The following is a 26,987-nucleotide window of genomic DNA, read 5'->3' on the forward strand; positions in this document are numbered from 1 at the left end:
AAAAGTAAAGGGAAAGCAGCATTTTTCTTCTGCATAGTAAAGTTTCAAAGGTATATTAAGTCAATGTTTAGCTGTAAACTTTTCAAAGAAGTATAATGTTTTGGTCAGAGTTACAAACAACCTCCATTCCTGGAGGTGTTTGTAACTCTTAAGTTCTACTGTAGATGCTTAAAATGCTGTCAGATTCCTGAAAATTGTGACTTGAAAAGTTCATGCTTAGAGATGGTTTTAAACCAAGACAGTCAATTCCACTTACAAATCACATCAAACAGATCCCATGTTGATTTACAACTGTCTTTCCATATTTGTAAATTTTAAAGTACTTACAACTGCTGCTGGTTTGGCACTAGTTTAAAGTGCTTTCAATTTACATGGAATTCTTGACTATAAGATACATATAAGTTTCTAATTTCATTCGCTATACTCAGGGTTTTTTTTTTTAAATACACTAAAATAATAAAACCTAAAGACAGGTACATGCCTAAACTAAGTGGATGCACTGTTCTACAGGGCAAGACATAGACCAATTCTCTGTTTGTCATTTTCACTGTGCTTTGTCTAAAATTTAAACTGGTAGCTTGTGGGGCAGCGACTGTCTTTCCAAGTCTTCTAGGAAAGACCTGGCCAACTTATGGCTCCTATGAAAGTCATGACAATGTAATAATGAAAAGTACCTACAGAATATGCTGTCTGGGTTCTTCTCTTTGGGGTACAACTCCACAGTCTTCAAATATATTAAAAGATATATGAAAGCTGCTCGTTGTATGTTGAGAATTTTTTTTTTTTAAATACAGAACTAAAATTCAGCATGGGATTGTGCTAATACACGCCCCTGCTGCTGTGCCCTCATCCAACACCACAGCAAATCCAGTTCTTGATCATGAAGAATTCTGCTGCTTTGCACTCCCACCACTAGGTAGCATCACCAGAAGCTCTTAAAATTGCCTCCAACAAGATCTGCTATTTGAGTGATGAGTCAAGAGCAGGAAACAGCAATTTATTACTACTACCAGAGGATCAAATTCGGGCAATATTTACAGCAATTCATAAGATTAATTGAACTTGTGTATATACATAAGAATAGGTAAATAGGAAGTCTCAAAGCACTACAAACGTCAATTGCTTGAGGACTGCTGGAAGTTACCAAAAGGTGGTCCTCAACACATGCCAGTAATTTCATAAACTGTTGCCACTCATCCCATAGATTTAGAAACCTTGTCGTTTGTGCTAGTGCTGTGGATTACCATCAAATACAATGACTAGTAAATATAGAATGAGGGTAGTATTAATTTTGCAAAGAGATAAGAATGACTAAAGAAAATAGAGAACAAGTCAGGAAGAAAGGAAAAAGTGCATACGTGCAAAGAGTGAAAAGCAAGACAAACTTTTTAAATTTAAAGACACTTCTTCCCCTCAGAAAGGTTTAAAAAAAAAAAAAAAAAAAAAAAAACACCTTTGAGAGTTCCTAAAACTCATTAAATATAAATGGAATGTGCTGAAGCTATAGAAGAGCCTTCTTAAAACTAAATATTTTCTACAACACACAGAATATATAAAGATCCAGCAGCCAGCATGCTTTTTATTGGAATAAAACTTGCTTTTATAATACACTTTACCAAAGTATGACATATCTATTTTCAAATCCATACTCATAGTACTAAAAGCTAGTTATGTCCCCCAAAATAAAGAACAGCCAGCCAGCCAGCCAGCCTTCTCTTACTTTGGTGATTTATGTAGCACTGGAATGGAACCCATCAGCAGAAAGATACTGTCAACAGGTTACGAACAGTGCAAATGATAAGGAACAACAGCCATTAAACAGTATTGGGTGATGGCAATATACTGGTGTAAAAATTCAGTAAATTTCTGAAATTTAAATTTTAAATGGAGACTTTGAGGCCAGAAGTGACCACCATGATCATCCAGCCTGACTTCCTGCACACTGCAGGCTACAGAACCTCACCCATCCACTCCTGGAGTAGGGTCATAACCTCTGGATGAGTTACTGAAGTCCTCAAATCTTCATTTAAAGACTTCAAAGTTACAGAGAATCCACTATTTACTCTAGTTCAAACCAGCAAGTGACCAGTGCCCCAAGCTACAGAGGGAGGCAAAAAAAAACAGAACAAAAATAGGCTCTCTTCTAACATGACCTGGGGAAAAATTCCTTCCCAAACCCAGATATGACAATCAGTTAAACCCTGAGTATGTGGTCAAAATCCATGACTGACACAGATCTGTTAAAGTTACCTGTAGTAACTCGGAGACAAGACACCAGATGGGGAGGGCTCTAACTGTTGGAGGCATTGTCTACAATGGCATATGGGCAAGCCACGACTGCTGTTAGCAATCTCATCATACCATCCCCTCCACAGGCTTACCACGTTCAGCCTTAAAACAGATAAGTTTTCCCCCCTCCTCAACTCCCTTTAGAAGGCTATTTTAGAACTTCACAGGTTTCTATCCATCAGAGTAGTGTCCAATTTCAAGCCTGATCTTACTGATGGCCAGTTTTTATCCATTTGTTCTTGTGCCAACACTGGCCCTTAATTTAAACAACAGGAAGGGAGAGGAGTTAAGACTTAAGTATTTTTGCTTACATGAAAAATTAAAAGCAAACTGGATTATGATTTTAGAACACTGAATAAAGTTTGGATTTGTCTATGTAAACATTTAGTTCACAGCAAGCTAGAATGAGAATCTACGCCACACTAGCCTTCCATGGACTAACTATCTGTGTGGACCCTGCTGACACACATTAACAGTTTGATAATACGCTTTAACCTTGTCCTCTTTGAAAAAGGGAGGATATCAAAGAGCATTAACAAACTGTTAATACATGTCAGCAGGGTCCACAGACAGTCTATGGCGGGCTCGAACGGGGCAGATTAAATTCACAGCCCAACTTGCCATGAACTAATTGTTCATGTAGACAAGTCCTATATGTCATTGTGTTCAGTCCAGGCATATGCTTATTACAAGAGTTCTATATGAAATCTAGATTTCAGAGAGATTAGATTTAAGATAGTATTTTTCAGGCTATAAAATTAGTAGTTTACTAAACAAATTAGTAATTACTAAACAAAATTAGTACTTTATCAAATTTTCAAACTAATCATTAGTTTCTACTCACAGCTAGTTTTTCTTCCTCCTCATTTTCACTGTGCCACTCTGACTCTGCATCTGTAGGTTCAGCCTCACCAATGACAAAGTCCCTTCTCTGCACAAAAGAATTATACATTTAAGGGAGAAAATATTAAAGCAGTAATTAGCAGTTACTCTGAACAATTCCCTGGGCTGCTATAAAAGCCTGGGCAAAATTACTGCCTCTGGCAAAATACAAAATTAATTCTCATAACGACTCCCAGCTTGCAAAACAATCCTCAAAAAAATCAAGGAAAACAATTGACTCACTACTAGGATAGATAAGTATCCCCGATTATTAGGGTAAGAGCATGAAGGTAACAGATAACTTATTAAGGTGGTTACCACATGTATTAACAGTAAGTTACAACATAAATGAACAAAACAGAACTAGATTTACTTATGTTTAAAGTGAAAACAATAAAAGTGAAAGTCACAATTGTCTGTTTTGTACTTACTACAATTTCAATTAGGTATCACTGAATGTCAGCAAAAATAACTTTTAGCTCACGTACTTTGGCTATAAAAAAGGTTCCATCAAATACAGTCTCATTGTTCCTACTCTTGCATAGCAGTTGGGGTATGTCTGCAAATAAACCACAATAGCAGTGCAGCTGTGCTGCTATAGCATTTCAGGGAAGATACTACCTACGCTGACGGCAAGGCTTCCCCCATCGAGTTAGCACGGTCTACAATGGGGGTTAGGTTGGTTTAACTGCATAGCTCAGAGGTGTTGAGTTTTCATACCCCTAGGTCAGTATAACTGTCGCTTAATTTCCTAGTATAAACCAGGCATTAGTTTCACTTTTGCTAGAGATCCTTACACACAACAGGGGAGCAGAAAAAGTTTCATACAAAAGAGCCAAATCCTCAGCCACAGCAGAGGATCACAGCACTGGAGAGGAAAGATGGAGACTGCAAAGATGGTATGAAGTTCACTTTTTCACTGGCTCTGTACCAGACAAGTCCTCAACTTAACTTTGGAGCAGCCTAATGGCTGAAGTTACACAGGCTGCCAACACCACCAAGAGGCTGAAAATGCAGCCAGAGACCAGAAGGGTTTAGTAAAAGCACCAGCCACATTCACTTGGCCAAAAGCAAATAGAGCTAGTGCAAAACCAGTATACTAGCTCTACGTCACCAGAAGATTCCCCAACGCTAGTATGAGCCTCCTTGGGCCAGATTCTGCCAATGCTCCAGAGTAGAGAAGCTGTGCTCCATCTGAGAATCTGTCCCACTATCAAAAACTGGAGTGTTTTTTATATTGTCAATGTCAGGAAATTCACGGTCACGGGTATCAATTTAGGAGTTCGCAGCAGGCCACAAATACACTTCACGTTTAAGAGAAGTTCAATTACAATCCTATCAATTATACAGAAAAATGCATTAGCTATGCAAAGAAAAAGATACGAACAGACAGAGGATGAAATTGTCTCCAAAAGGAGTTCATTATTATTTATATCTAACATGGGAAGTGTTTTTACCCAAAGCTAAAACTGAGGTAAGAACCAACAGTTGACATTAACAAGCAGTCTGCTGTACTAAAGAATGTTCTCCGCCAATTAAAGGAATTCTTCTGTCAAAGACAAGAATCTTTGTCTACTTTGTGTAGAGGTCTACATTTAAGAAAAATGTACACCCCCCCCCCCACCTCCTGAAAGGTTTTTGCTATTTTCTCATTATTGAATATAAACCAAAGAAAGCGTGACTTATGAATATGGTCATAGCATCAGTTTGGTTTGTGTGTTTTGGTTTTTGAAACAAATTTTTAAAGCGAGGAGGCTGGGATCTAGAAAAGTTGCTAAAATGTACTATCTAGTACAGTTCTAATAAACCCAAGAGCCCAAGCATAGGATATGCTATATACACTATACACCTTCTTTTACACCCAGTAACAAGTTCAGGAATCTGACAGGGATTTTCCAGGTATTGCCTTGTTTTGTTAGTCCATTTCATTCCTTTATGAGGTTTTGTTTGTTTTTTAACATATAGTCAACTAGTCTGCATGCCAGACCTTGCAGGAGAAGACCTAACTGGCTGACTGGTGCTGGAGTAGCGATATCAAAAACATGCTTTAGATATGCGATTGCATCTGCTATAGAATCCTGAAAATGGACAAACTGTCTACAAGTCTTCAAGTTTTTAATACAATCAGAGGAGTAGAAAAGAGTGCTTTACACAGCTCTCCAGCAGTTCTCCTCTTCAGAGGTACTAAAGGAGTAATTAACTCCAGCCTTTATCACTGGAAGTACAGTTTTTACAATATGGAACACCTGATAGGATGAGAAAAGAACAAGGGCTAGAGTTCTAGACTGGTAATCCAAGCTTCGCTTTAAGGCAGCTGGAGGGGGAAAAAAAAAAAAAAAAAAACAGGGAAAGGAGAGATAATTTGTTTCTATTTTACTCTTCTCTATTTACCCCCAAACAAAGGAAACGAGAGAAAACAGCAATTTTGAAAAGATCTTTATAGTCTTCCTACCTTATCGAAGAGGGGTTGATAGAGGGCTGCATATTTTCTCTCTAAATCATGAACTTCTTCATAAAATTTAGCTTCTATATGGGCACACTTCACCTGGAGTTGTTTCAAGGCATCAATTCTTCTTTTTACTGCTTTTGGTAACCTAGAAATAAACAGCTCTGTAAGTCTAGAAGGTTAGCTTCTTCACATCTAATATTCATTGTACATTAAACCTTCCTATGACTAAAGAGTATAGCTATAATATCAGGATAGTTTAGTCATACCCCCCCCCCCATACACGTTCCTTTTTTAACAGGCATTTAAAAGCTTTATAACAATCTTTTCTTATCCATGTTGTCCTTGATACTATTATCTTCCATCCCCTAGACCATCAACCTCCCCAATATTTCAGAAGGCAGAAAGTAACTTTTTTTTACATCTAAGTTTGTGCAATTACAACGACCCTTCTATGGAAAATTGTGTATTTTGTAGAGAAAAGCATGTATTCATGGGCTGTACCCTGAAATACACCTCTACCCCGATAATAACGCGGTCCAATATAATGTGAATTCAGATACAACACAGTAAAGCAACGCTCTGGGGGGTGGGGCGGGGCTGTGCGCTCCAGTGGATCAGCGCATCAGTGTGTTAAGAGTGTCGGGCCAGGGTCGAGGGATGGATAATGGGGCCATGGGGGAGAACGGGAACAGGGGTCGATTCAGACATGCAGGGGCAGCGTGGCGGGGCTGCAGCAGGGCTTGGCCAGGCTGCAGCGACCCGGGGCGTGGCTCATGGCTGGAAGTTCATACCCCAGCCCGGGTGCCTGCAGCCAGAGGGAGCAGGTCTGTGCTGCAGCCCAGGCCCCAACTCCGCGCCCTGGCCAGGGGGTGCTGCGCGCTCCGCCGGGCTGGGCGGTTTTGCCGCCGCTTCGCTCAGCTCCTGCCTCCCTCATGCGCCCCCACCCGAGACCCTCTGCCCCTACTAACAAAAATGATTTAGTTTGCAAGTTTACAAACATTTTTATCCTAAAGGACTAAAAATATATCTTTCCTTGTAAAATTTCAAAAGCACGTTATTCCTTGTACACTCTAATCCCTCTACTTTGACATAACGTGGTTTCACCTAGAATGTGGTAAGATTTTTTGGCTCCCGAGCACTGCGTTATATCGGGATAGAAGTTTATATAAATATATACATTGACAAAACAAAGGCCAAATTCCCAGATACAAACCAAACCTCCAAAAGCTTCCCTGAACAGATTAGCCTGTTCTCACACAGAAAGAAAAGTTCCAGAAGTGTTGAACCCTTCACTTTATATCCTAGTACTGACCCTAGAGAACTCAGTTCTAAAAACCAAGCATAACCCAGTGAGAAAACAGATGATGATAGAAGCAATCTGGGCCCTAGTCTACACTACGAGTTTAGGTCGAATTTAGCAGCATTATTTCGATTTAACCCTGCACCCGTCCACACGACGAAGCCATTTACTTAGAAATCAATTTTAAGAGCCCTTTAAGTCTGTACTCCTCCCCCGACGAGGGGATTAGTACTGAAATTGACCTTGCCATTTCGAATCTGGGGTAGTGTGGTCGCAATTTGACGGTATTGGCCTCCGGGAGCTATCCCAGAGCGCTCCATTGTGACCGCTCTGGACAGTGCTCTCAACTCAGATGCACTGGCCAGATAGACATGAAAAGGCCTGCGAACTTTTGAATCTCATTTCCTGTTTGGCCAGCATGGCAAGCTGCAGGTGAGTGCAGATCTCATCAGCAGAGGTGACCATGATGGAGTCCCAGAATCGCAAAAGGGCTCCACCATGGACCAAACGGGAGGTACGGGATCTGATGGCTGCATGGGGAGACTAATCTGTGCTATCAGAACTCCGTTCCAAAAGACGAAATGCCCAAACATTTGAAAAAAATCTCCAAGGGCATGAAGGACAGAGGCCATAACAGGGACCCGCAGTAGTGCCGCGTGAAACTTGAGGAGCTCAGGCAAGCCTACCAAAAAACCAGAGAGGCTAACGGCCGCTTGGGGTCAGAGCCCCAGACATGCCGCTTCTACGATGAGCTCCATGCCATTCTAGGGGTTGCAGCCACCAGTACCCCACCCCTGTGCTTTGACTCCGTCAATGGATTATCACACAACAGGGATGCGCACTTTGGGGACGAGGAAGGTGATGAGGAGGAGGTTGAAGATAGCGCACAGCAAGCAAGCGGAGAAACCGTTTTCCCTGAGAGCCAAGAATTGTTTCTTACCCTCGACCTTGAGCCAGTACCCCCCGAACCTACCCAAGGCAGGCTCCCGGACCCGCCACGCAGAGAAGGGACCTCTGGTGAGTGTACCTTTGTAAATATAACACATGGTTTAAAAGCAAGCTTAATGACTAATTTGCAGCCAGTACAGCTACTGGAAAAGTCTGTTAACGTGTGGGGATGGAGTGGAAATCCTCCAGGGACATCTCCATAAAGCTCTCCTGGAGGTACTCCAAAAGCCTTTGCAAAAGGTTTCTTGGGAGGGCAGCCTTATTCCGCCCTCCATGGTAGGACACTTTACCAAGCCAGGGCAGTAGCACGTAGTCTGGAGTCATTGCATAACAAAGAATGGCAGCGTATGGTCCCGGTGTTTGCTGGCATTCAAGCAACATCCGTTCTTTATCTCTGTGTTATCCTCAGGAGAGGGCTATCATTCATGGTCACCTGGTTGAAATACGGGAATTTTATTAAGGGGACATTCAGAGGTGGGGGGAGGGGTGAAGCAATCATCCCAGAGAATTGGGTGTGTGTGTGGGGGGGGGGGGGGGGAGGGGGTTTAAGTTGGTTTGTGCTGCACTTTAACCTGAAAACCGCAGCCCCTCCTTTTAAAACTGCCAACCCATTTTAAATGGCCAACCCAACAGCTGTTTGGTATGGGAAATGAGGGCACTGCTGTTTGAAACCATTTCCAAGTTATGAAGGTTAAAGAAGCCGAAAGACTGACTTACCATGGCTGCCTGCAAGCCGAATTCTGTTGCTCGCTGGCCCTGCGTGTGTGATCTCCCACACCAAACCGGCAGACCCTCAATATAAGAGGCAAAATGCGACCTTGTACCGAAGGCACATGTGCTATGTAATGTTAACAGCAAGGTTCAGCCTGAAAGAGTCTACCCATTGTTCTCAAAAATGTGTCTTTTTAACTACTACTACTCTCCCTCCCCCCCACCCCCCCCCGGCAGCTGCAAATGTTTCAACGCTAACACTATCATCTCCTTCCCAGAGGCTAGTGAAGATTAGAAGGCGGAAAAAAAAAAAACCACACTGGTGAGGAAATATTCTGAGCTCATGCAGTCCTCCCACACTGAAAGAGCCCAGCAGAATGCATGGAGGCAGACAATGTTAGAGTCCAGGAAAGCACAATGTGAACGCGAGGACAGGTGGCGGACTGAAGATGATAGGTGGCATCAGCTTGTTGACAGAAAGCAGGAGTCAATGCTGAGGCTACTGGAGGATCAAATGGATATGCTCCGGCGTATGGTTGAGGTGCAGGAAAGGCAGCATGAGCACAGACCCCCACTACAGCATGTGTAAGCAACTGCCCTCCTCCCCAAGTTCCATGGCCTCCTCACCCAGAAGCCCAAGAACGTGACCTCCTGTACTCTTCTAACCGCTCTGGTGTCTGGCTGTGTGTAATCAGCGGCCAGGCGATTTGCCTCAACCTCCCACCCTGCCATAAACGTCTCCCCCTTACTCACAGATATTGTGGAGCACACAGCAAGCAGTAATAACAATGGAAATATTGGCTTCGCTGAGGTCTGAGTCAGTAAACTGCGCCATCGCACTTTTAAACGTCCAAATGCACATTCTACCACCATTCTGCACTTGCTCATCCTATAGCTGAACAGCTCCTGACTACTGTCCAGGCTGCCTGTGTATGGCTTCATGTGTATGGCATTAAGGGGCAGGCTGGGTCCCCAAGGATAACGATAGGCATTTCAACAACCCCAATGGTTATTTTCTGGTCTGGGAAGAAAGTCCCTTGCTGCAGCTGTTGAAACAGACCAGAGTTCCTGAAGATGCGAGCATCATGTACCTTTCCCGGCTATCCCATGTTGATGTTGGTGAAACATCCCTTGTGATCCACCAGTGCTTGCAGTACCACTGAAAAGTACCCCTTTCGGTTTATGTACTTGCTGCCTTGGTGCTCCGGTGCCAAGATAGGGATATGGGTTCCATCTATTGCCCCACCACACTTAGGGAATCCCATTGCAGCAAAGCCATCCACTATGACCTTCACATTTCCCAGAGTCGCTACCCTTGGTAGCAGCAGCTCAGTGATTGCGCTGGCTACTTGAATCACAGCAGCCCCCACTCCAAATTGATTCCTGACCGGTAGCTGTCTGGCATTGCAAGCTTCCACAGGGCTATCGCCACTCACTTGTGAACTCTGAGGGCTGCTCTCATCTTGGTATTCTGGCACTTCAGGGCAGGGGAAAGCCAGTCAAAGTTCCATGAAAGTGCCCTTATGCATGCGAAAGTTTCGCAGCCATTGGGAATAGTTCCAGACCTGCAACACTGTGCAGTCCCACCAGTCTGTGCTTGTTTCCTGGGCCCAGAATCAGTGTTCCATGGCATGAACCTGCCCCATTATCACCATGATGTCCACACTGCTGGGGCCCATACTTTGAGAGAAGTCTGTGTCCATGTCCTCATTGCTCTCCTCACTGCGCTGCCATCGCCTGTTTGCCTGCTTTTGCAGATTCTGGTTCTACATACACTGCTGGATAATGCGCGTGATGTTTAGAACAGTCATAACTGCTGTGGTGATCTGAGCGGGCTCCATGTTTGCTGTGGTACGGTGTCTGCAGGAGAGCAGAGTCGCAGCGGAAGCAGCAGGTGGATGACAATGCTGACAGCAATATGGCGCCCACACGGAAAAAGGCACAAAACAATTGTTGGCTGTTGTTTTCATGGAGGGAGGGGGGAGCAAGGGATAGGCTGGCAGCAGATGGTGCAGTACAACTGCTGGCTGTCATTGTCTCCTGGGTGCTTGTGGTGCTGCTGGCTGGGAGAGCAGCCTGAGGCAGAATGGCCCCCTCAAAGATTGAACTCACAACCCTGGGTTTAGCAGGCCAGTGCTCAAACCACTGAGCTATCCCTCTGCAAATATTCCAGGCAGGATTGAATCTCCATTAGATAAAACTTAAAGAGAATGACCTGAGTCACTCCCATGTCTGCCCTGGCGTCCTGACAGACCTCACTGAGGCCGGCCAAGAGCACCCAGGAGACGAGGACGGCTACCAGTCGTAATGCACCATCTGCTGCCACAAGGCAATGAGCTGCTGCTGTGTAGCAATGCAGTCCCGCATCTGCCAGCACCCAGGAGACGTATGGTGATGGTGAGAGCTCATGGTATGCCGTGGTATGGTGTCTGCACGGGTAACCCAGGAAAAGAGGCGCAAAACGATTGTCTGCCGTTGCTTTCATGGAGGGGGGCGAGGGGGCCTGACGACATGTACCCAGAACCACCCGCAACAATGTTTTTTGCCCCATCTGGCATTGGGATCTCAACCCAGAATTCCAATGGGCGGTGGAGACTGCGGGAACTGTGGGATAGCTACCCACAGTGCAACGCTCTGGAAGTCAACACTAGCCTCAGTACTGTGTATGCACTCTGCTGACTTAATGGTCTTAAGTGGGGACACACACAATAGACTGTATAAAATCGATTTCTAAAAAACCGACTTCTATAAATTAGACCTAATTTCGTAGTGTAGACATAACCTCAGAGAAGTGATCTAAAACCCAGTTAAGGGGAATTGAAGTTTGACATAAAAAAAGCCGAGTCAAGTTAAGAAACTAAACACTAAAGTGAACTACTCTCCTATCAGGATGCAATCTTAAGTTAGTAGTTTGTGGAACTGATCTAGGACAATGTGTGTCATCCTCTCTAGGATGGTGGCCATTGCACCATCTATTAAAGCAGCAACACTCCTTACTCTGCCATTTCTATTTTTCTGACTAAATAGTAAATCTGGTCTGTTATTTTTTCAGTCTTGCTGAAAGTCTGATATGCATTGTACTCACGTTTCAATATAGCTTGAAGGAGTGTGAGAGGAATTGTCAAGTCGCTCCTGCAGTGCTGCCAAGACTTGTGGATTTTGCATGACTTGATCTGCTAGCTTTTCTATGAAAATAAAAACATTAATACATTTGGATTGATTTGGTGCTATATTAAATATTATGGTAGCACCATTAAGCAATATTATTGAACCTCTGGATCATAACTATAATCACTGCTGTGCTGAACTGTCAACAGCAGTAAAATTGGTTCAGACTCAAACCAGAAAGAAGTGATATTGATGGGCAGGAGAATGCATATGGAGAATCCCAGAATCATAGAAATGTAGCACAGAAGGGACCTTGAGAAGTCATCAAGTCTAGTCCCCTGTGCTATGGCAGGACCAAGTAAACCTACACCATCCCTGACAGGTGTTTGTATAACCTGTTTTTAGAAACGTCCAATTATGGGAATTGCACAACCTCCCTTTGGAGCCTATTGCAGAGCTTATCTATCCTTACACATAGAACATTTTTCCTAATTTAAATCTCGCTTCCTGCAGATTAAGTCAATTACTTTTTATTCTACCTTCGGTAAACATGGAGGAAAATTGATCATTGTCCTCTTTATAACAGCCCTTAATATATTTGAAGACTTATCAGTCTTTTCTAAAGCCTGAAAAATGCCCTAGGTTCTACCCCCCGCCAAATCTGTCTCTCATACATCAGGTTTTCTAAGCCTTTTAGATTTCCTGTGGCTCTCCTCCACGCTCTGTACACTTTGTCCATATCTTTCCTAAGATCTGGCATCCAGAACTGGGCACAGTACTCCAGATAAGGCCTCACCAGTGCCAAGTAGAGTGGATAATTACCTCCAATGTCTTATATACCACACTCCTGTTAGCATACCCTAGAATGATATTAGTCTTTTTCACAGCTGCATCACATACTTGATTTTCATTCAATTTGTGATCCACTATAACTCCCAGATTCTTTTCAGCAGTACCACCACTTTATTCCCCATTTTGTATTTGTGCATTTGAATTTTTCTTCCTAAGTGAAGTACTTTGTACTTCTACTTATTGAATTTCATCTTGGGGAATTCAGACCTTTTCTCCCATTTGTCAAGATCATTCTGAATTCTAATCATGTGCTCCAGAGTGCTTGCAACCCCTCCTAGCTTGATGTAATCTGCAAATTTTATAAGCACGCTCTCCACTCCATTATCTAAGTCATTAATGAAAATATTGAACAGATCCAGGACTGACCCCTTTGGGACCCCACTAGATATGCCACCCCAATTTGACAGCGAACTATTGATAACTAATCTTTGAGTACGTTCTATCCACCAGTTGTGCATCCACCTTATAGGTATTTCATGCAGACCACATTTCCTTAGTTTGCATATGAGAATGACTTGAGGACGCCAACTGCATCTTTTCCAGTTGAGAAGCATGGCCAACCTTTGCAATCAAGGTTCAGGGCGTGGTGGATTCATAATGTTCTCTGAATAGCATCTGGAACTTGCAAGTTTTCTACCCTCCATTTAAACCTGGCTAAAGAGCTTGAGCCAGTCTTAAAAAGGAGGTGGGAGTGGGAAGAGAACAGAAAACTGCGGTGTTATATTTTTGGCCAGGCTGCAAACTAACTGGGGCTGTCCTTGAAAACTGTCAAAAGCTTTGAGTAATGCAGAATGTAGCAGCCCAGCTTTGAGCGTGGCAAGGTCCTATGAGCACTGTACTGGCCATTGTTCATTTCCAAATATGATTCAAGATTCTGGTTACAATTTACCAAACTCCTCAGATAGTGTGGGAGCCAATTACCTGAAAGATCCTGTTTTCCCATGTCCCACTGTGGGAGTTCAGATCTATTGCATTGCTCCCAAAGTTAAATTCTCCATGGGAAGAAGCAAGGTACTCTTAGCAGAAAAATCTATACTTTTTAACTCTCTCCCTTTAGTGGCCTGCTCAAATTTAATAAGCTTCACACACAATTTAAGACTTCCAAAGCCTTGGAAAGATTTTTGATTCAATTTAATAGTAGGGATTGGGCGCCTGATATGAAGCATGTGGTTTCCACTGCTGGCCTTTAAGCATAAAAGCTGCTTTTTTAAAATATAGTTTTGAAAGCATTTAGGTGCTTGGTTCTGGCCCAAATGTATTTCTAAATTTACCAAAAACACCTATGAAAGAAATTTAAGGTTGCAAAGCACCCAGATTATGCAATGCCAGTATTAAGGTTGCCTGTGCAACAATTTTTCTCCCTGCTTGTAACAACCTTTTACGTACTTGAAAAGGTATGTCCCCGCTCGGTCTTCTCTTTTTCCAGACCAAACAAACCCAATCCCCCCCCCAATCTTCCATCATAGGTCATGTTTTCTAGACCTTTCATCATTTTTGTTGCTCTTCTCTGGACTTTCTCCAGTTTGTCCCCATCTTTCCTGAAGTGTGGCGCCCAGCACTGGACACGATACTCCAGGTGAGGCCTAATCAGTGCGGAATAGAGTGGAAGATTACTTCTCATGTCTTGCTTACAACACTCCTGCTAATAAATCCCAGAATCATGGTGGGTTTTTTTTTTTGGCAATAGTTTTACACTATTGACTCATATTTAGCTTATGGTCCACTATAACCCCCAGGTCCCTTTCTGCAGTACTCTTTCGTAGGCAGTCATTTCCCCATTTTGTGTGTGCATAACTGATTGTTCCTTCCTAAATGGAGTACTTCGCATTTGTCCTTATCGAATTTCATCCTATTTTCTTCAGACCATTTCTCCAGTTTGTCCAGATCATTTTGAATTTTAATCCTATCCTCCAAAGCACTTGAAACCCCTTCTAGCTTGGTATCAGCTGCAAACTTTATCGGTGTGCTCTCTATGCCATTATCTAAATCACTGATGAAGATATTAGCAAAGCCAGAGCCAGAACAGATCCCTGTAGGACCCAACTCGTAATGCCCTTCCAGCATGACTGTGAACCACTGATAACTACTCTCTGGGAATCGTTTTCCAACCAGTTTTGCACCCACCTTATCGTAGATCCATCTAGGTTGCATTTCCCTAGATTGTTTATGAGAAGGTCATGTGAGACAGTATCAAAAACTTTACTAAAGTCAAGATATATCCTGTCAAAGAAAGCTATCAGGCTGGTTTGACACAATTTGTTCTTGACATTTCCATGCTGACATTTACTTATCACCGTATCTTCTGGATGTTCGCAAATTGATTGCTTAATTATTTGCTCCATTAGCTTTCTGGGTACAGAAGTTAAGGTGACTGGTCTGTAATTCCCTGGGTTGTCCTTATTTCCATTTTTATAGATGGGCACTATATTTGCTTTTTTCCAGTCTTCTGGAATCTCCCCCGTGTTCCATGACTTCTCAAAGATAATCGCTAATGGCTCAGATATCACCTCAGTCAGCTCCTTGAGTATTCTAGGATGCATTTCATCAGGCCCTGGTGACTTGAAGTGATTTTTAACTTGTTCTTTCCCTATTTTAGCCTCTGATCCTAACTCATTTTCACTGGCATTCACTATGTTATACGTCCAACCACCACCAACCTTCTTGGTGAAAACCGAAACAAAGAAGTCATTAAGCACCTCTGCCATTTCTACATTTTCTGTTACTGTTTTCCCCCTCCCCCCATTGAGTAACAGGCCTACACGGTTCTTGGTCTTCCTCTTGCTTCTAATGTATTTGTAGATGTGATGTACACAAAAGACTGTCCATTTTAAAATGTTCATAACTTTAAAGATATGCAACTAATGATCTTCAAACTTTGAAGAAACTTGCCAGAGCTTTACAAGCCCAGTCTGAAGTTTCTATTTTGTCGTCATTTTATTTAGTTGCAAAATGTTCTCATCAAAGATAAGGGTTTTCCACATTTGAACAAAATTGGATCAACTGATTTGGTCAAAACTTAGAAATGGCCTCTCAGCCTTAACTACAGGTCACTATCAGAGCCTTAAATATACACATGCATACGCAATTTTGGATGTAAACACTTTGTTGTATAGAAAATGATTTCAGTGTACAAGAGAAACAGGAGGCTTACCACTACTAATGTAACCTTACACAGTTACTTACTATTCACACTTACCTTTTTTATCACTTGCATGTTTAGCAGCTTCCACAGAATCTGAGGTAGCATCTTCTGCTTTACTAAAGAAGCCAAAGTTAGATTTACACACCAAAAGGTAACACCAGCTCAATATTTGTTACTACATCTAATTATGAAATTACTAAAAGTATTATATTACATATAAAGGAATGCTGTTTTTAAAGTATGATGCACAGCAAAAGTTTAAAATATGTAGATCCCATTAAAAGATATCTGTTGTCATCAGTACCTTGTGCTCAGATGGCTGAGACCTGGATATCAGAGTCTGGATATCAAGCTAATTGTTTTCTCTCATAAAAGAAAGAAGCTGAGGGAGCTGTAGAATCAGCACCTAACTCCTTGTGTGGAAGGTTCTCACATGAACTGTGTGACCCTGGAGCTGCATGCATCCTCCCTTGGCCAGGAGGATGTTGCAACACAAGGCACTTGAGAGCACAAGGCTTATTTGATTTTCATCTAAAAGTGGGGAGCAATCCAAACTCTTTAAATGGTGAGGGAAGGAGAAATAGAGGTAAAACTGATCATTCAAAGCCTCTCTGTACAGGAGAATCTAAAACAGAACACCCAGAAAGTCCTGTGAGAAGAATTTCAGAAAAGCATATTTGGGGATTTATTAAAATTTGGATAACCTGAAATTCAGGGACAATCAAGGTTTACGTTTATAAAGAAAAAAAATAATACGAACCCTTTAAAACCAAGTTCTGGGAGATGTACTGGCTATAAAAGCTTCCCCAGCAACATAGTTTAGACTTGAAGGCGCAGAGAGGTCAAACGTAAGCAGGTATGTCTCTTAATACCCGCAGTGCAGACTGGCCTGTGTCAGTGGTTCCTTAACTTTAACAGTGTGAACCATATCTTATTAGAAGGTAATCTTGTGAACCATCTCCACTGCCGTTTGCGCTCATGTAGACTTCCTCACTCATTCACAACCACATAACAACCCTGTTGCAGCTACAGCAATTACTTACACAGAAAAGTGACACAGGGAAACGGAAGTATTTTTAGCCATCTTTTACTCAATTTTGCTGCTGTAGACAAAAAGGGACCAGCACCATGTAGCTGGTCAGCAAGTGCTCCCCATGCCACTGGTGGTTCACAGACCACAGTCTGGGAATCCACTAAACAAATCATCTCTAAATTCAAATGCAAGAAAATGTATTTTTTACCATTTTCATAGGCTCTTATTTATTAACTAGACTGTAAATTCTTCAGGGCAGTGTGTTCATATGCTTGTAATGCACAATATGTAAGACCCTACTTGAATTGCAGGATGATTATCAAAAAAATTGTGGCCGAGTTGCAGACAACCCATGGGAAATTTCAGAAAAGTAATAATGGTCCATATTATTTGTGGTCCATTACTTTTCCACTGTTGGCCACCTGGTGCTCCTCCCACTGTCAAAACTGCTTTAGAAGCCTAATATCGCGGAAATTGCGGATTCCGCAATATTGCAAGTTAAGTAGGGCCTTGATACACTAGCAGCTATGAAACTTGGAAAGTAAAAAAAAAAAAATACATGCCAGATGCAGTGTTTTATATTATTTCCCTACTCATATGTACTGAATATATTTCTAATTAAATAATCGAAGAAGACACTCTGAGAATCAGATTTGCCCTAAAGATGGTAAAAAAAAAAAAAAAAAAGAGCTGTTAGGGCAAGTTAGTTAAAGCTGAACCTTTGCTATCAACATGTACATTTTGTTTCAGAGACCAGTGTATTTTTCCTAAAAACTCTAGTTCACAAACTTAGTTTTAGAACATTACATTTTGGTGGAAGCAAAGTCCTTCATGTGTAGGAATAATGTTATGTGCATCATGTCCAGCTATCTACAAGATCAAGATTATGATATGTTCTTTCCCCTCAGGAATTTAAAATATAAGCAACATCTTATTAGTACAAAATGGAGTAATTACACAGGGGACTCACTCCCAACTGAGGCAAGAGCAATATTGGGACTCTACAAAAGCATACAATCAGAAGAATTAAATACAGCACAGGGCCTCAAAGCTCAGATTATTTCCCTATACCTGTAAAACCTCAGATCAAGAGGGATTTTTTCTGAATCGCAGTAAAAGCAGTTACTTTTAACAAATTAGAAAAAAGTTGCAATTTCAGGTTGTCTTCTTAAAAAAAAAAAAAACAAAAAAACCTATCTTACTAGCAAACTGAAAAAAGTACTCGTACCACTTAAACTACTATGTTGATAAAATCACTTCCTTGTTTCTAAATGTCCATCTAAAGTTTAAGATAATTGTAATATACTTTATTCAGAGTCTAGACAATTACTGCTGGGGGAATTCTGCGCCATGGCACATGCACAGAATCGATATCCCCTGCAGATTTCTTTGCTTCCCTGCAGAAAAATGACTTTCTGATGGGGGAAACAAACGGAGGCCACAAGAGCGGTCATGCAGCCCTCCCCAGCAGTATGTTTCGGGTGCCCAGAGCAGCTGGCAGAGAGGTAAATCACTGTGGGGCAGGAGGCGGGACTGGGGAAGACCTGGCGGGTGGCTCCTTCCTTGTGCTGGGCTCAGCTGCTATTCCCGGCTGGGCTGGGGAGGAGGCGACTTCCTCTTCCCCTGCACAGCATCTAGGGTTGGGTCAGACCCACCCGCAGATTTCTCCCCTGGCTGTAGGAAGCTCTGCAAACTCCCCTGCTTCCTGCACCCATCGTTCCTCAGCTGCAGGGAGTGAGATCCCTGTACAGGAAGCTGCTTCCCTTATCCACCCAACCCCCGTGCAGCCAGGCCCCTTCATACCCAGACACTCCTGCTGAGCTTCACCCCACCCCCCAGCAGTCAGAACCCTCCGATCAGCCCCACTTCCCCTGCACTACCCCGAGCCCCCCACATCCGGATTCCCACCCCACCGAGCCCCAACTAGCTGCACCTGGATCCCCCACTGGAGCCCCACTCCCTCTCAGCATCTGGACCCTCCACTGAGCCCCACACACCCAGACCCCCCTGCCAAGCTCTATTCCCCCCCCACAACCCAGACCCCCCCCGTTGAACTCAAACCACCTTCACTTGGACCCCCCACTACAGAGTCCCATTACTGTTGCACCCAGAACCCTCCAACAAGCTCCTGTGCACCCAGATCCTCCACCAGGTCACCTGCACCCAGATTGCTCCACACAGAACCCTCTCAACCCACACCTGGATTCCCCCACACTAGGATCCTGCCTTGCTGAGCCTGCCTGCCCACACCTGGCATGGAGGGCCAGGACCCTGGGCTGTTTCTATAGGGCTGGCTCTGTCCTTGCACTGTGTCATGGTTGGGTTCAGCCTCACCGCTGAGCCCGTGTCCCAAGGGAGGATGGGGGGTGGAGGCTGCACAGTGATCTCCCACCTCTGTGCAGCCAGTGGCCTGTGCTGGAGCCTCCACATTTATTTGACAAATAAAATTGGCAGATTTTTAAAATATTGTGTGCAGAATTTTTAGGTGCAGAATGCCCTCAGAAGTAGACAATACTAAGAACAGAGTGATTTTACACATGACCATTTGGGCAACATTCTTCGCTTCCCATGCACCAATTCATTTTCCTTTTTTGTGGGAGAAAGCATTAATGTTTTGGCTAACCTTCTCTATTTTTGATTTGCCAAGTTTCATGAAAGAATCACATACTAAGATACTGGTGAGCTCTGAAGATAGGTAAGTAGCAAATCATTTCTGTTTAGAACAGATATTGAGAGCATTCTGACTTACCTGTTATCTGCCATCTGTATGCTTGTATCCACCTACAAAATAAAATATAAAATGTTTAGAAGACAAAATACTGTTCTTATATAAAATTATAAAAATCTGATTAAAACCTGAAGATGCTTGCAATAATAGCTGCAGGATCTGCTAAGGAACAGTCAATATACCAACAGCCATCAGCAGGATCTTATGTACTGTACATCTTTCACCGGACTACTCACACCAAGCATCACATCTGAATGTAAGTTTATGAGCAGCTGTTCTATGATGTGAACTCATGGAATATTTGTTTTTAAACGGTTAAATAGCTCTTTACATCCCTTAAAAGTTCAAGTATTTCAGCCTGTAATCTGTTCCTCTGGCATCATAAAACCTGAGCTATATACTAAAAACAAAAGTGTTAAAACCTAGGTTATGTATCAGTAAGATAGTTCTATTTGGTAAACCTCCTATATAGGTTCCCCGCTCCTTTTCTAAAAAAAAAAAAAAAAAAAAAAAATGTATTTTTTCCTCTTATGTTACCCAGTACTTAGTCATCTCATTCACCTCCTGTCCCAAACAGGAGTACACATACATATTCTTAAATACAAACCTGACAAAGGGCAGTACAACTAAAGAGCTGAAATACTCCTGACTCAGAAGTTTTAATGATCAAGGTTTCCCTTTTTCCACTTCCTAGTCTTTTCCTCCCATACTCTTTCCTAACTTGAGGAGAGAAAGCATGCAGTATTCCAGCATTTCCTTCTATCTCTTGCCCCACACTAAACCTCATACCTGGCCCTAAACACCAGTTTATAATCTTATTCTGTCTCTGACCCAATGACTATTTGCATATTCATCCCAAGTGGAATAGCTTCAAAAGGAGCTATTTAGGGAGCCCTACATAAGAATATCCCACAGCTCAGTGATTAGAGCACTCTCCTGAGAGGTAGGAGTCCCTTGTTCATACCCTCTCCCTTCATGAGGCCAGGAGGTGGTGGGGGGACTGAACCCAGGTCTCCCACATTCCAGGTATGTGTTCTAACCAATGGGCTAGAAGTTAAGGTGGGCACCACCCCCCTCTTCCTCCTTCAGCAGACCAATTTTGAATGAAACCTGATGTGGTATGCAGCCTCTGAGGACACCTACCTGATCAAGCTCCGCATGGGAGCTAGGCGAGAGAATGCCTATCTTCCCCTGGTTCGTGCACTGATCTGAAACCTAAAGTGAGGCAGCAATGCGTGTGTCCAGAAGCATAAACTTCTGCATCTAGAGAATGTTCACCCTGAAAACTCAAGAAACCAAGTCTAGGCCCCTACAGAAGTCAGTTGGAGTTGTGTGAATCACAGTAGAGCCTACAATTGTTACTTAGGAGCCAAAGGCTGGGATATAGGTGCCTAAGTACCTTTGTGGATTGGGGCCTAAGGCCCAGTTTGACTGTTGCCATGTGTCAAGCAAGCTCTGAGGAAGGCTAATCTCCTACATGGTAGGTATAAATTAACATCAAGACAACAACCCCTGCTGCAATATTCTAGTATCAAGCACTTACATATCTCCTAGAAATTCAAGGTGTCAGAATTTAGAAATTTAGGGCATTCACAGAGTCCAAGGCCAGAAGGAAACACTGCTACCAGCTAGTCTGATCTCCGATATAACAGGCCACAGAACTTCCAAAAAAATTTCTGCAGCATATTTTTTAGAAAAACTTTCAATCATGATTTAATAATTATTTGTGATGGAGAACCCACCACTTCCCTTGGTAAATTGTTCTAATGATTAGTTATTCTCACTGCTAAAAATGTATGCCTTATTTCCAGTCTGACTTGGTCTAGTTTCAGATTCCAGCCATTGCATTGCACTATACCTTTCTCTGCTCCCAGGGGTTCTCAAACTTAATTGCACCGCAACCCTCTTCTGACAACAAAAATTACTACATGACCCCAGGAAGAGGGATCAAAGCCTGAGCTTGCCTGAGCTGTACCACCCAGGGCGGGGGAGGGAGGTGTCCAAAGCCAAAGGGCTTCAGCCTCAGGTGGGGGGGCCTGTAACCTGAACCCTCTGCCCATGGCTGAAGCCCTCGGGCTTCAGTCCCGGGCCCCAGCAAGTCTAACGCCAGCCCTGCCAACCCCATTAAAACGGGGTTGTGACCCCCTACGGGGTCCCAACCCACAGTTTGAGAACCACTATGCTACACTGAAGAGTCCATCATTAAATACTTATTTTCTGTTTAGATACTCACAGACTACAATCAAGTCACCCCTTAACCTTGTCTTTGTTAAGCTAAATAGACAGACTCAAGAGCTCAGTCACTATAAGGTGTGATTTCTAATCCTTTAACCATTCTCATGGCTCTTCTCTGAACTCTCTCTAGTTTATCAACCTCCTTCTTGAATTTCAAGCACCAGAGCTGGACACAATATTTCAGCAGCAGTTGTACCAGTGCCAAACAGATGTAAAATAACCTCTTTATTCCTATTCGAAATTCCCATGTCTATGCCTCCAAACACTGCAGGAGGTCATGTTAAGCTAATTATCTACCAAAACCCCCAAATCTTTTTCAGAATCACTGCTTCCCAGGATAGAGCATTCCATCCTGTCAATATATATGTCTAGGAACAAAGAATATAGGCTATACTGACATTTAGCCATATTAAACAGACTTCGTTTGCTTGAGCACAGCTTCTGAAACAATCCAGATAGCTCCGTATCAGTGACCTTTCCTCTTCATTATTTACCACTCCCCCAGTGTGTGTGTTATCTGCACACTTCATCAGTGATTTTATGTTTTCTTCCAGGTCATTAATAAAAGAGTTAAATAGCGTAGGGCCAAGTACAGATTCCTGCAGGACCATAGAAACATATCCATTTCATGATATTTCCCATTTATAATTATATTTTGAGACCTATTAGCCATCTCCAAATTCATTTAACATGTGTACGTTAATTTTATATCATTCTAATTTTTAAGTCGAAGTGTCATGGGGTCCTAAGTCTAAGTATATTAGATCAACACTGTTATCTTTATCATCCAAACTTGTAACCTCATTAGAAAAAGATATCAAGTGAGTTTGATAGAATCTATTTTCCATAAATCCATGTTGATTTGCATTAATTACATTACCCTCATCTAATTCTTCATTAACTGAGTTTTATATCAGCTGCTCCATTATCTTCCCAGGAATCAATGTTAGGCTGACTGGCTTGTAATCAAGGCTATGTTTTAGTCATGGTATTTTTAGTAAAAGTCATGGACAAGTCACGGGCAGTAAACAAAAATTCATGGCCCATGACCTGTCCATGACTTTTGCTATATACCTCTAACTAAAACTTGCACGGGGGGCTGCGGGTGCTCCGGGGGGGGGGGAGGGGGGGGGGAGACGGTCCGGGGGCACTGGCCCAGGACCCCACTGGTGCTGGAGGTGGTTAGCGGGGGCTTCCTACCCGGCTCCAGGTGCTGCAGCTCCTAGGCGGCAGATGGGCCATGGGGCTCCACACACTGCTCCTGCCACAAGCACTAGCTGCGCAGCTCCCATTGGCCGGGAACCGCACCACCCCAACCCTCTGCCCCTCCCACACACCCAAACTGCTGTGCTTCTGAGCCAGCACCGGCTGCTGCAGAAGTCATGGAGGTCACGGAAAGTCACGGAATCCGTGACCTATGTGACAGACTCGCTGCCCTGCCTATAATTACCCAGGTCACCCTGTTTATCCTATTTAAAATCAGGCACAACATTAGTTTTATTCTAGGTCTTCTGGAACTTCCCCAGTGTTTCAAAACTTATTGAAGGCGGACTTTCAAACAGAGCTCTTCCAGTTAGAGAAAACTTAAGAGAAGCACAGAAATCAAAAAAATAGTACAACTTTTAAAAAAGCTCTTCCTACAAAGATCACAGAATTGCCTGTGATTGTCTTAGGTGTCGAAGGGACAAATATTAAAAGAATGTTCTGGAAGAGTTAAGTATGATAGAATCAAGTGTTTTCAAATGCAAGTCAGACAACCAATCAGAGTGCATTTCAATGAGAAATTAAGTGATATCATGGAGTCTCCATGTTTACTGCCATAATTATTTCCATGATAAGCAAGCTCAGTTTACAGTTTTGTAACAGTTGCCACTCAAATATTGGAACTTAGAATCAAGAGAGTTACTTCTTGGGCATCACCACCAATAAGCTTTGCAGGACAAGTTACGGTCATTAGTGACAGAATATTAAAACAAAGAAGAACAAAACAAAAAAACCCCCACCTCACTAGTCCTAGGAAACATGCTGCAATTAAAGTCTGCCTGGTGCAAACCAGACACAATACAGGTTAGTTGAAGCAGCATAGGAATGGAAATGATTGGGGGGTAGGGGAGGGTCTCATCCCATGTAGGGCCCAAAAACAAAAGTCAGCCACAAAAGAGAGGGCTTGTTCACCCCTAATGGGCACAGCTTTGAAAAAGGTCCTGCAAGCTTAAAGTCAGGAGGCACCATCCCACAAGAGGGAATGCATTTTGAAAAAGAAAGCTTTCATTTTGTTTAAAAAAAGTTTTCTAGTTCTTACAGTTGCATGTAAACCAATGCACAGAGGAAGAAGCTGAGCCTTCTGCACTGGGAAGAGAGGTAAAATGAGGCCCAGTCAGGACCAGACCACCCCTCCACTCAGTTAGCCCCTGGATCCAGAATTGTGCAGGGGAGAATCCCCCCACTCTGGGTGCACTAGGACCCAGGTGGTGCCTCCCATCTCATCATGGGGGTTGTATAAGAGTCAGCCCAGAGACTCCAGCCAGTAGGGGAAGAAGCAGCCAAAAAGCCAAAGCATACCTTTGGACCTTTGCACATGCTCTAATAAATTTGTTAATCTCTAAGGTGCCACAAGTACTCCTTTTCTTTTTACGGATACAGACTAACACGGCTGCTACTCAGAGAACTTTCTGTAGTTCTGACTGGACTTGCTCCACCCCTGAGTTCATTGGCTGTTTATTCTAACCGTCCTAACTCCTAATCCCCCCCCATTCTCACAGTCTCTTCACCTAAACCTCAATCCACACCTATCTAATTTCTTACCCCTTTACTCCCCTGCCCCCTCTCCTCCCTTCCCTCTTATTTCCATTTAGATTATCCCTTCCTAAACAAACACACACCCTCAAAAAGGAAAAAAACAGCATAACCACCATGTCTAATGCCATCACTCTACTTGTTTTATACCCACATGTGCAATCAGGTCTTGTTGAATTAGACTGTAAGCATTTTTGTAAGCAGGTACCATCTATTGTTTCTATAGCACCTAGCTCAATAAGCCCCCAGTCTTGGTTGGCCCTTAGGCATCAGAGTCACCCCTAGAGGACAGCAAATTGGGGCAACCGCTCCAGGTCCCACGCTTTGCGGGGCCCCATGGGCTGGCACCACCTCCCCCAAAAACAAAAAACACATCACAGACCATGAAATCTGGTCTTGTGTGCTTTTAGCCTATACCATACCAATCTCATGGGGGAGACTAAAGTGTCTCAAACTGAGAGAGGGTACTGACCCAAAAAGGAGTTGCAGGGGGGTCACAAGGTTATTTTAAAGGGGATCATGGTATAGCTGCCCTTACTTCTGTGCTGCCTTCAGAGCTGAGCAGCTGGAGAGTGGTGGCTGTGGGCTAGCAGTGCCCCGCCAGCAGCAATGCAGAAGTAAGGATGGCAATGCCATACCCATGCCACCCTTACTTCTGTGCTACTACCTTCAGAGCTGAGCGGCAGGAGAGTGGCGGCTGCTGACTGAGGGCCCAGCTCTGCAGTCAGCAGTGCAGAAGTAAGGATGGCAATACCATACCATGCCCTCCTTACTTCTACTCTGCTGCTGGTGGCAGCTCTGCCTTCAGAGTTGGGCTCCCGGCCAGTAGCCGCTGAGCTCTGAAGGCAGTGCCACCACCTGAAGCAGTGCAGAAGTAAGGGTAGCAGTACCACAACGCCTGCTACAATAACCTTGTCACAGCCTCCCCCTGCAACTTTTTGGGTCAGGACCCCTACAATTACAATACCATGAAATTTCAGATTTAAATAACTGAAATCATAAAATATAGAATTTTTAAAATAGTAAGAGCGTGAAATTGACCAAAATGGACTGTGAATTTGGTAGGGCCCAACTCATGGATAAGCCAAACCACAGAGAAAAGTTACAACTTCTGTGTTAGATGTTTTATACATAACTCTGTAGGCAGCAACCAAGTATCAACTTTATATTCCAACTGGGGAAACTTAAGAGGAATAAAAATAGGGACTGGACAGAAATTCCTTAAGCTTGTTCACATGACCTCTTCTTTGCCCATATTTAAACTCCTTTTAAAGGCCTACTCTTGCCACACACCAGGCAGTAAGTCAAGGTGACTTGTATAATTTAGCTGTTTTCTCCTTCCCCTAGTGTCTCTATACTTGTTCCTCTGCCCTTCTGCTGTGAACGTCTCAAAGAGCAACGCCCAGCCCGCCTGAGGCTATTCAATGCGGCTAGCAACTGAGTAGGGTAATCAGACTCTTCCGCACTCGCTCAGCATGCCAGGGGAGAGGCAGCAGCGCGCACAGGGGGAAGGGGCGTAGAAGAAGCGAACCCCCTGTCCGGGGCACGCGGAGAAGAGACGGGGTGGCAGGGGGGGAACAGAGCGGTGGGGAAGGAGCGCCCCCAGGCCCCGGCCTCCCCGCAAGGGAGCGGAAGCACGCGAGGCCGGGGAGCCTCACCCCAGGCCTACCGATCACTCAGGCGCCCCCCACATCCGCCCCGCGAAGCCGCACTTCCCGGCACAGCGAAAGAAGCTCCGCGCAGCGATGCCCGCTCTGAGTTAGACCCGCCCCGCTCCAGTGGGGAGCCCCGGGCCTCCCACGCCACTCCCGGAGCCCCACCCCAGGCTAGGGAGACCGCTTCCGCCCGCCCCAACCGCGAACAGAGAGGGCGGGCGGGCCTCGCTCCCAGACAGGGGGCCTCCCACGGCTAACGCTCCCCTCAGCCTCCCTCCCAGCTACGGCTGGGAAAGGACAAGGCGCTCAGCCCGGCCCGGCCCCACCGACCCTCACCTGCCCGGGCGTCGCGTCTCCTCACGGCCCCACCAGCGGCGCTCAAGCTCCTCTCAGGCAGACTCTCTCTCTCGGGCTGCGCCGCCGTCAAGAAGGCCGCTTCCCATTGGGCGACGCTCAGGCAACCCGCACAGTAAAGCCCACCTCGATTGGCCCGCAAAGAGCTACAGCCACGGCTCTGCACGCGGGCCATGTTGACTATCCGGCGCAGGAGCGCTTAGCCAATCAAGGCGCGAGGGCAGCTCGGTGTGGGCGGGAGAAAGGGGCAGGGAGGGGCGCGCGCTCGCGGCTCCGCGCGCGTCCGGGTCATAAGGGGCGGGGTCATGGGCTCAGCTGGAGCTGAGAGTGTGCGGCCGGCGGCGGGGGGGGCCCGGTCGCGCCTGGGTATTGAAAGGGGCAGACGCGAGGAAACGGTGGGGCGCTGCGCGCGGAAGCGGTTGCCAATTGCAGCTCAGTTGTGGGTGTTCGTCTGGAAAGCTCAGACCCCCCCTGCGAGGAGCTGTGGCTCGCCCCGAATGCATTT

General features: G+C 44.3%; 1 protein-coding gene and 1 non-coding gene across 4 annotated transcripts in view; both read right to left on the reverse strand.

The window, feature by feature from the left end:
- The window catches only part of NAP1L4 (nucleosome assembly protein 1 like 4), a 56,314-nt gene extending 29,642 nt beyond the window's left edge, over positions 1 to 26,672 (reverse strand). For 2 of the 3 annotated variants that reach the window (XM_043547990.1, XM_043547991.1), the window contains exons 1-6: positions 26,469 to 26,672; positions 19,464 to 19,495; positions 15,736 to 15,797; positions 11,665 to 11,764; positions 5,624 to 5,765; positions 3,134 to 3,220 (exon numbers count right to left, since the gene is read on the reverse strand). In XM_043547990.1, the coding sequence (XP_043403925.1) occupies positions 3,134 to 3,220; positions 5,624 to 5,765; positions 11,665 to 11,764; positions 15,736 to 15,797; positions 19,464 to 19,495; positions 26,469 to 26,657 (612 nt within the window). In that variant the 5' untranslated portion in view covers positions 26,658 to 26,672. Of the gene's footprint in view, positions 1 to 3,133; positions 3,221 to 5,623; positions 5,766 to 11,664; positions 11,765 to 15,735; positions 15,798 to 19,463; positions 19,496 to 26,464 lie in introns of all 3 variants that reach the window. The other variant, XM_037899651.2, reaches the window with a different exon arrangement.
- LOC114020231 lies at positions 1,669 to 1,794 on the reverse strand. Its single transcript, XR_003565084.1, has one exon. It is a non-coding gene; the product is annotated as a small nucleolar RNA SNORA54 (small nucleolar RNA).
- Positions 26,673 to 26,987: the final 315 nt, after the last annotated feature.

The sequence above is a fragment of the Chelonia mydas genome, chromosome 6 (genome assembly GCF_015237465.2).
Source record: "Chelonia mydas isolate rCheMyd1 chromosome 6, rCheMyd1.pri.v2, whole genome shotgun sequence".
Lineage (NCBI taxonomy): Eukaryota > Metazoa > Chordata > Testudines > Cheloniidae > Chelonia > Chelonia mydas.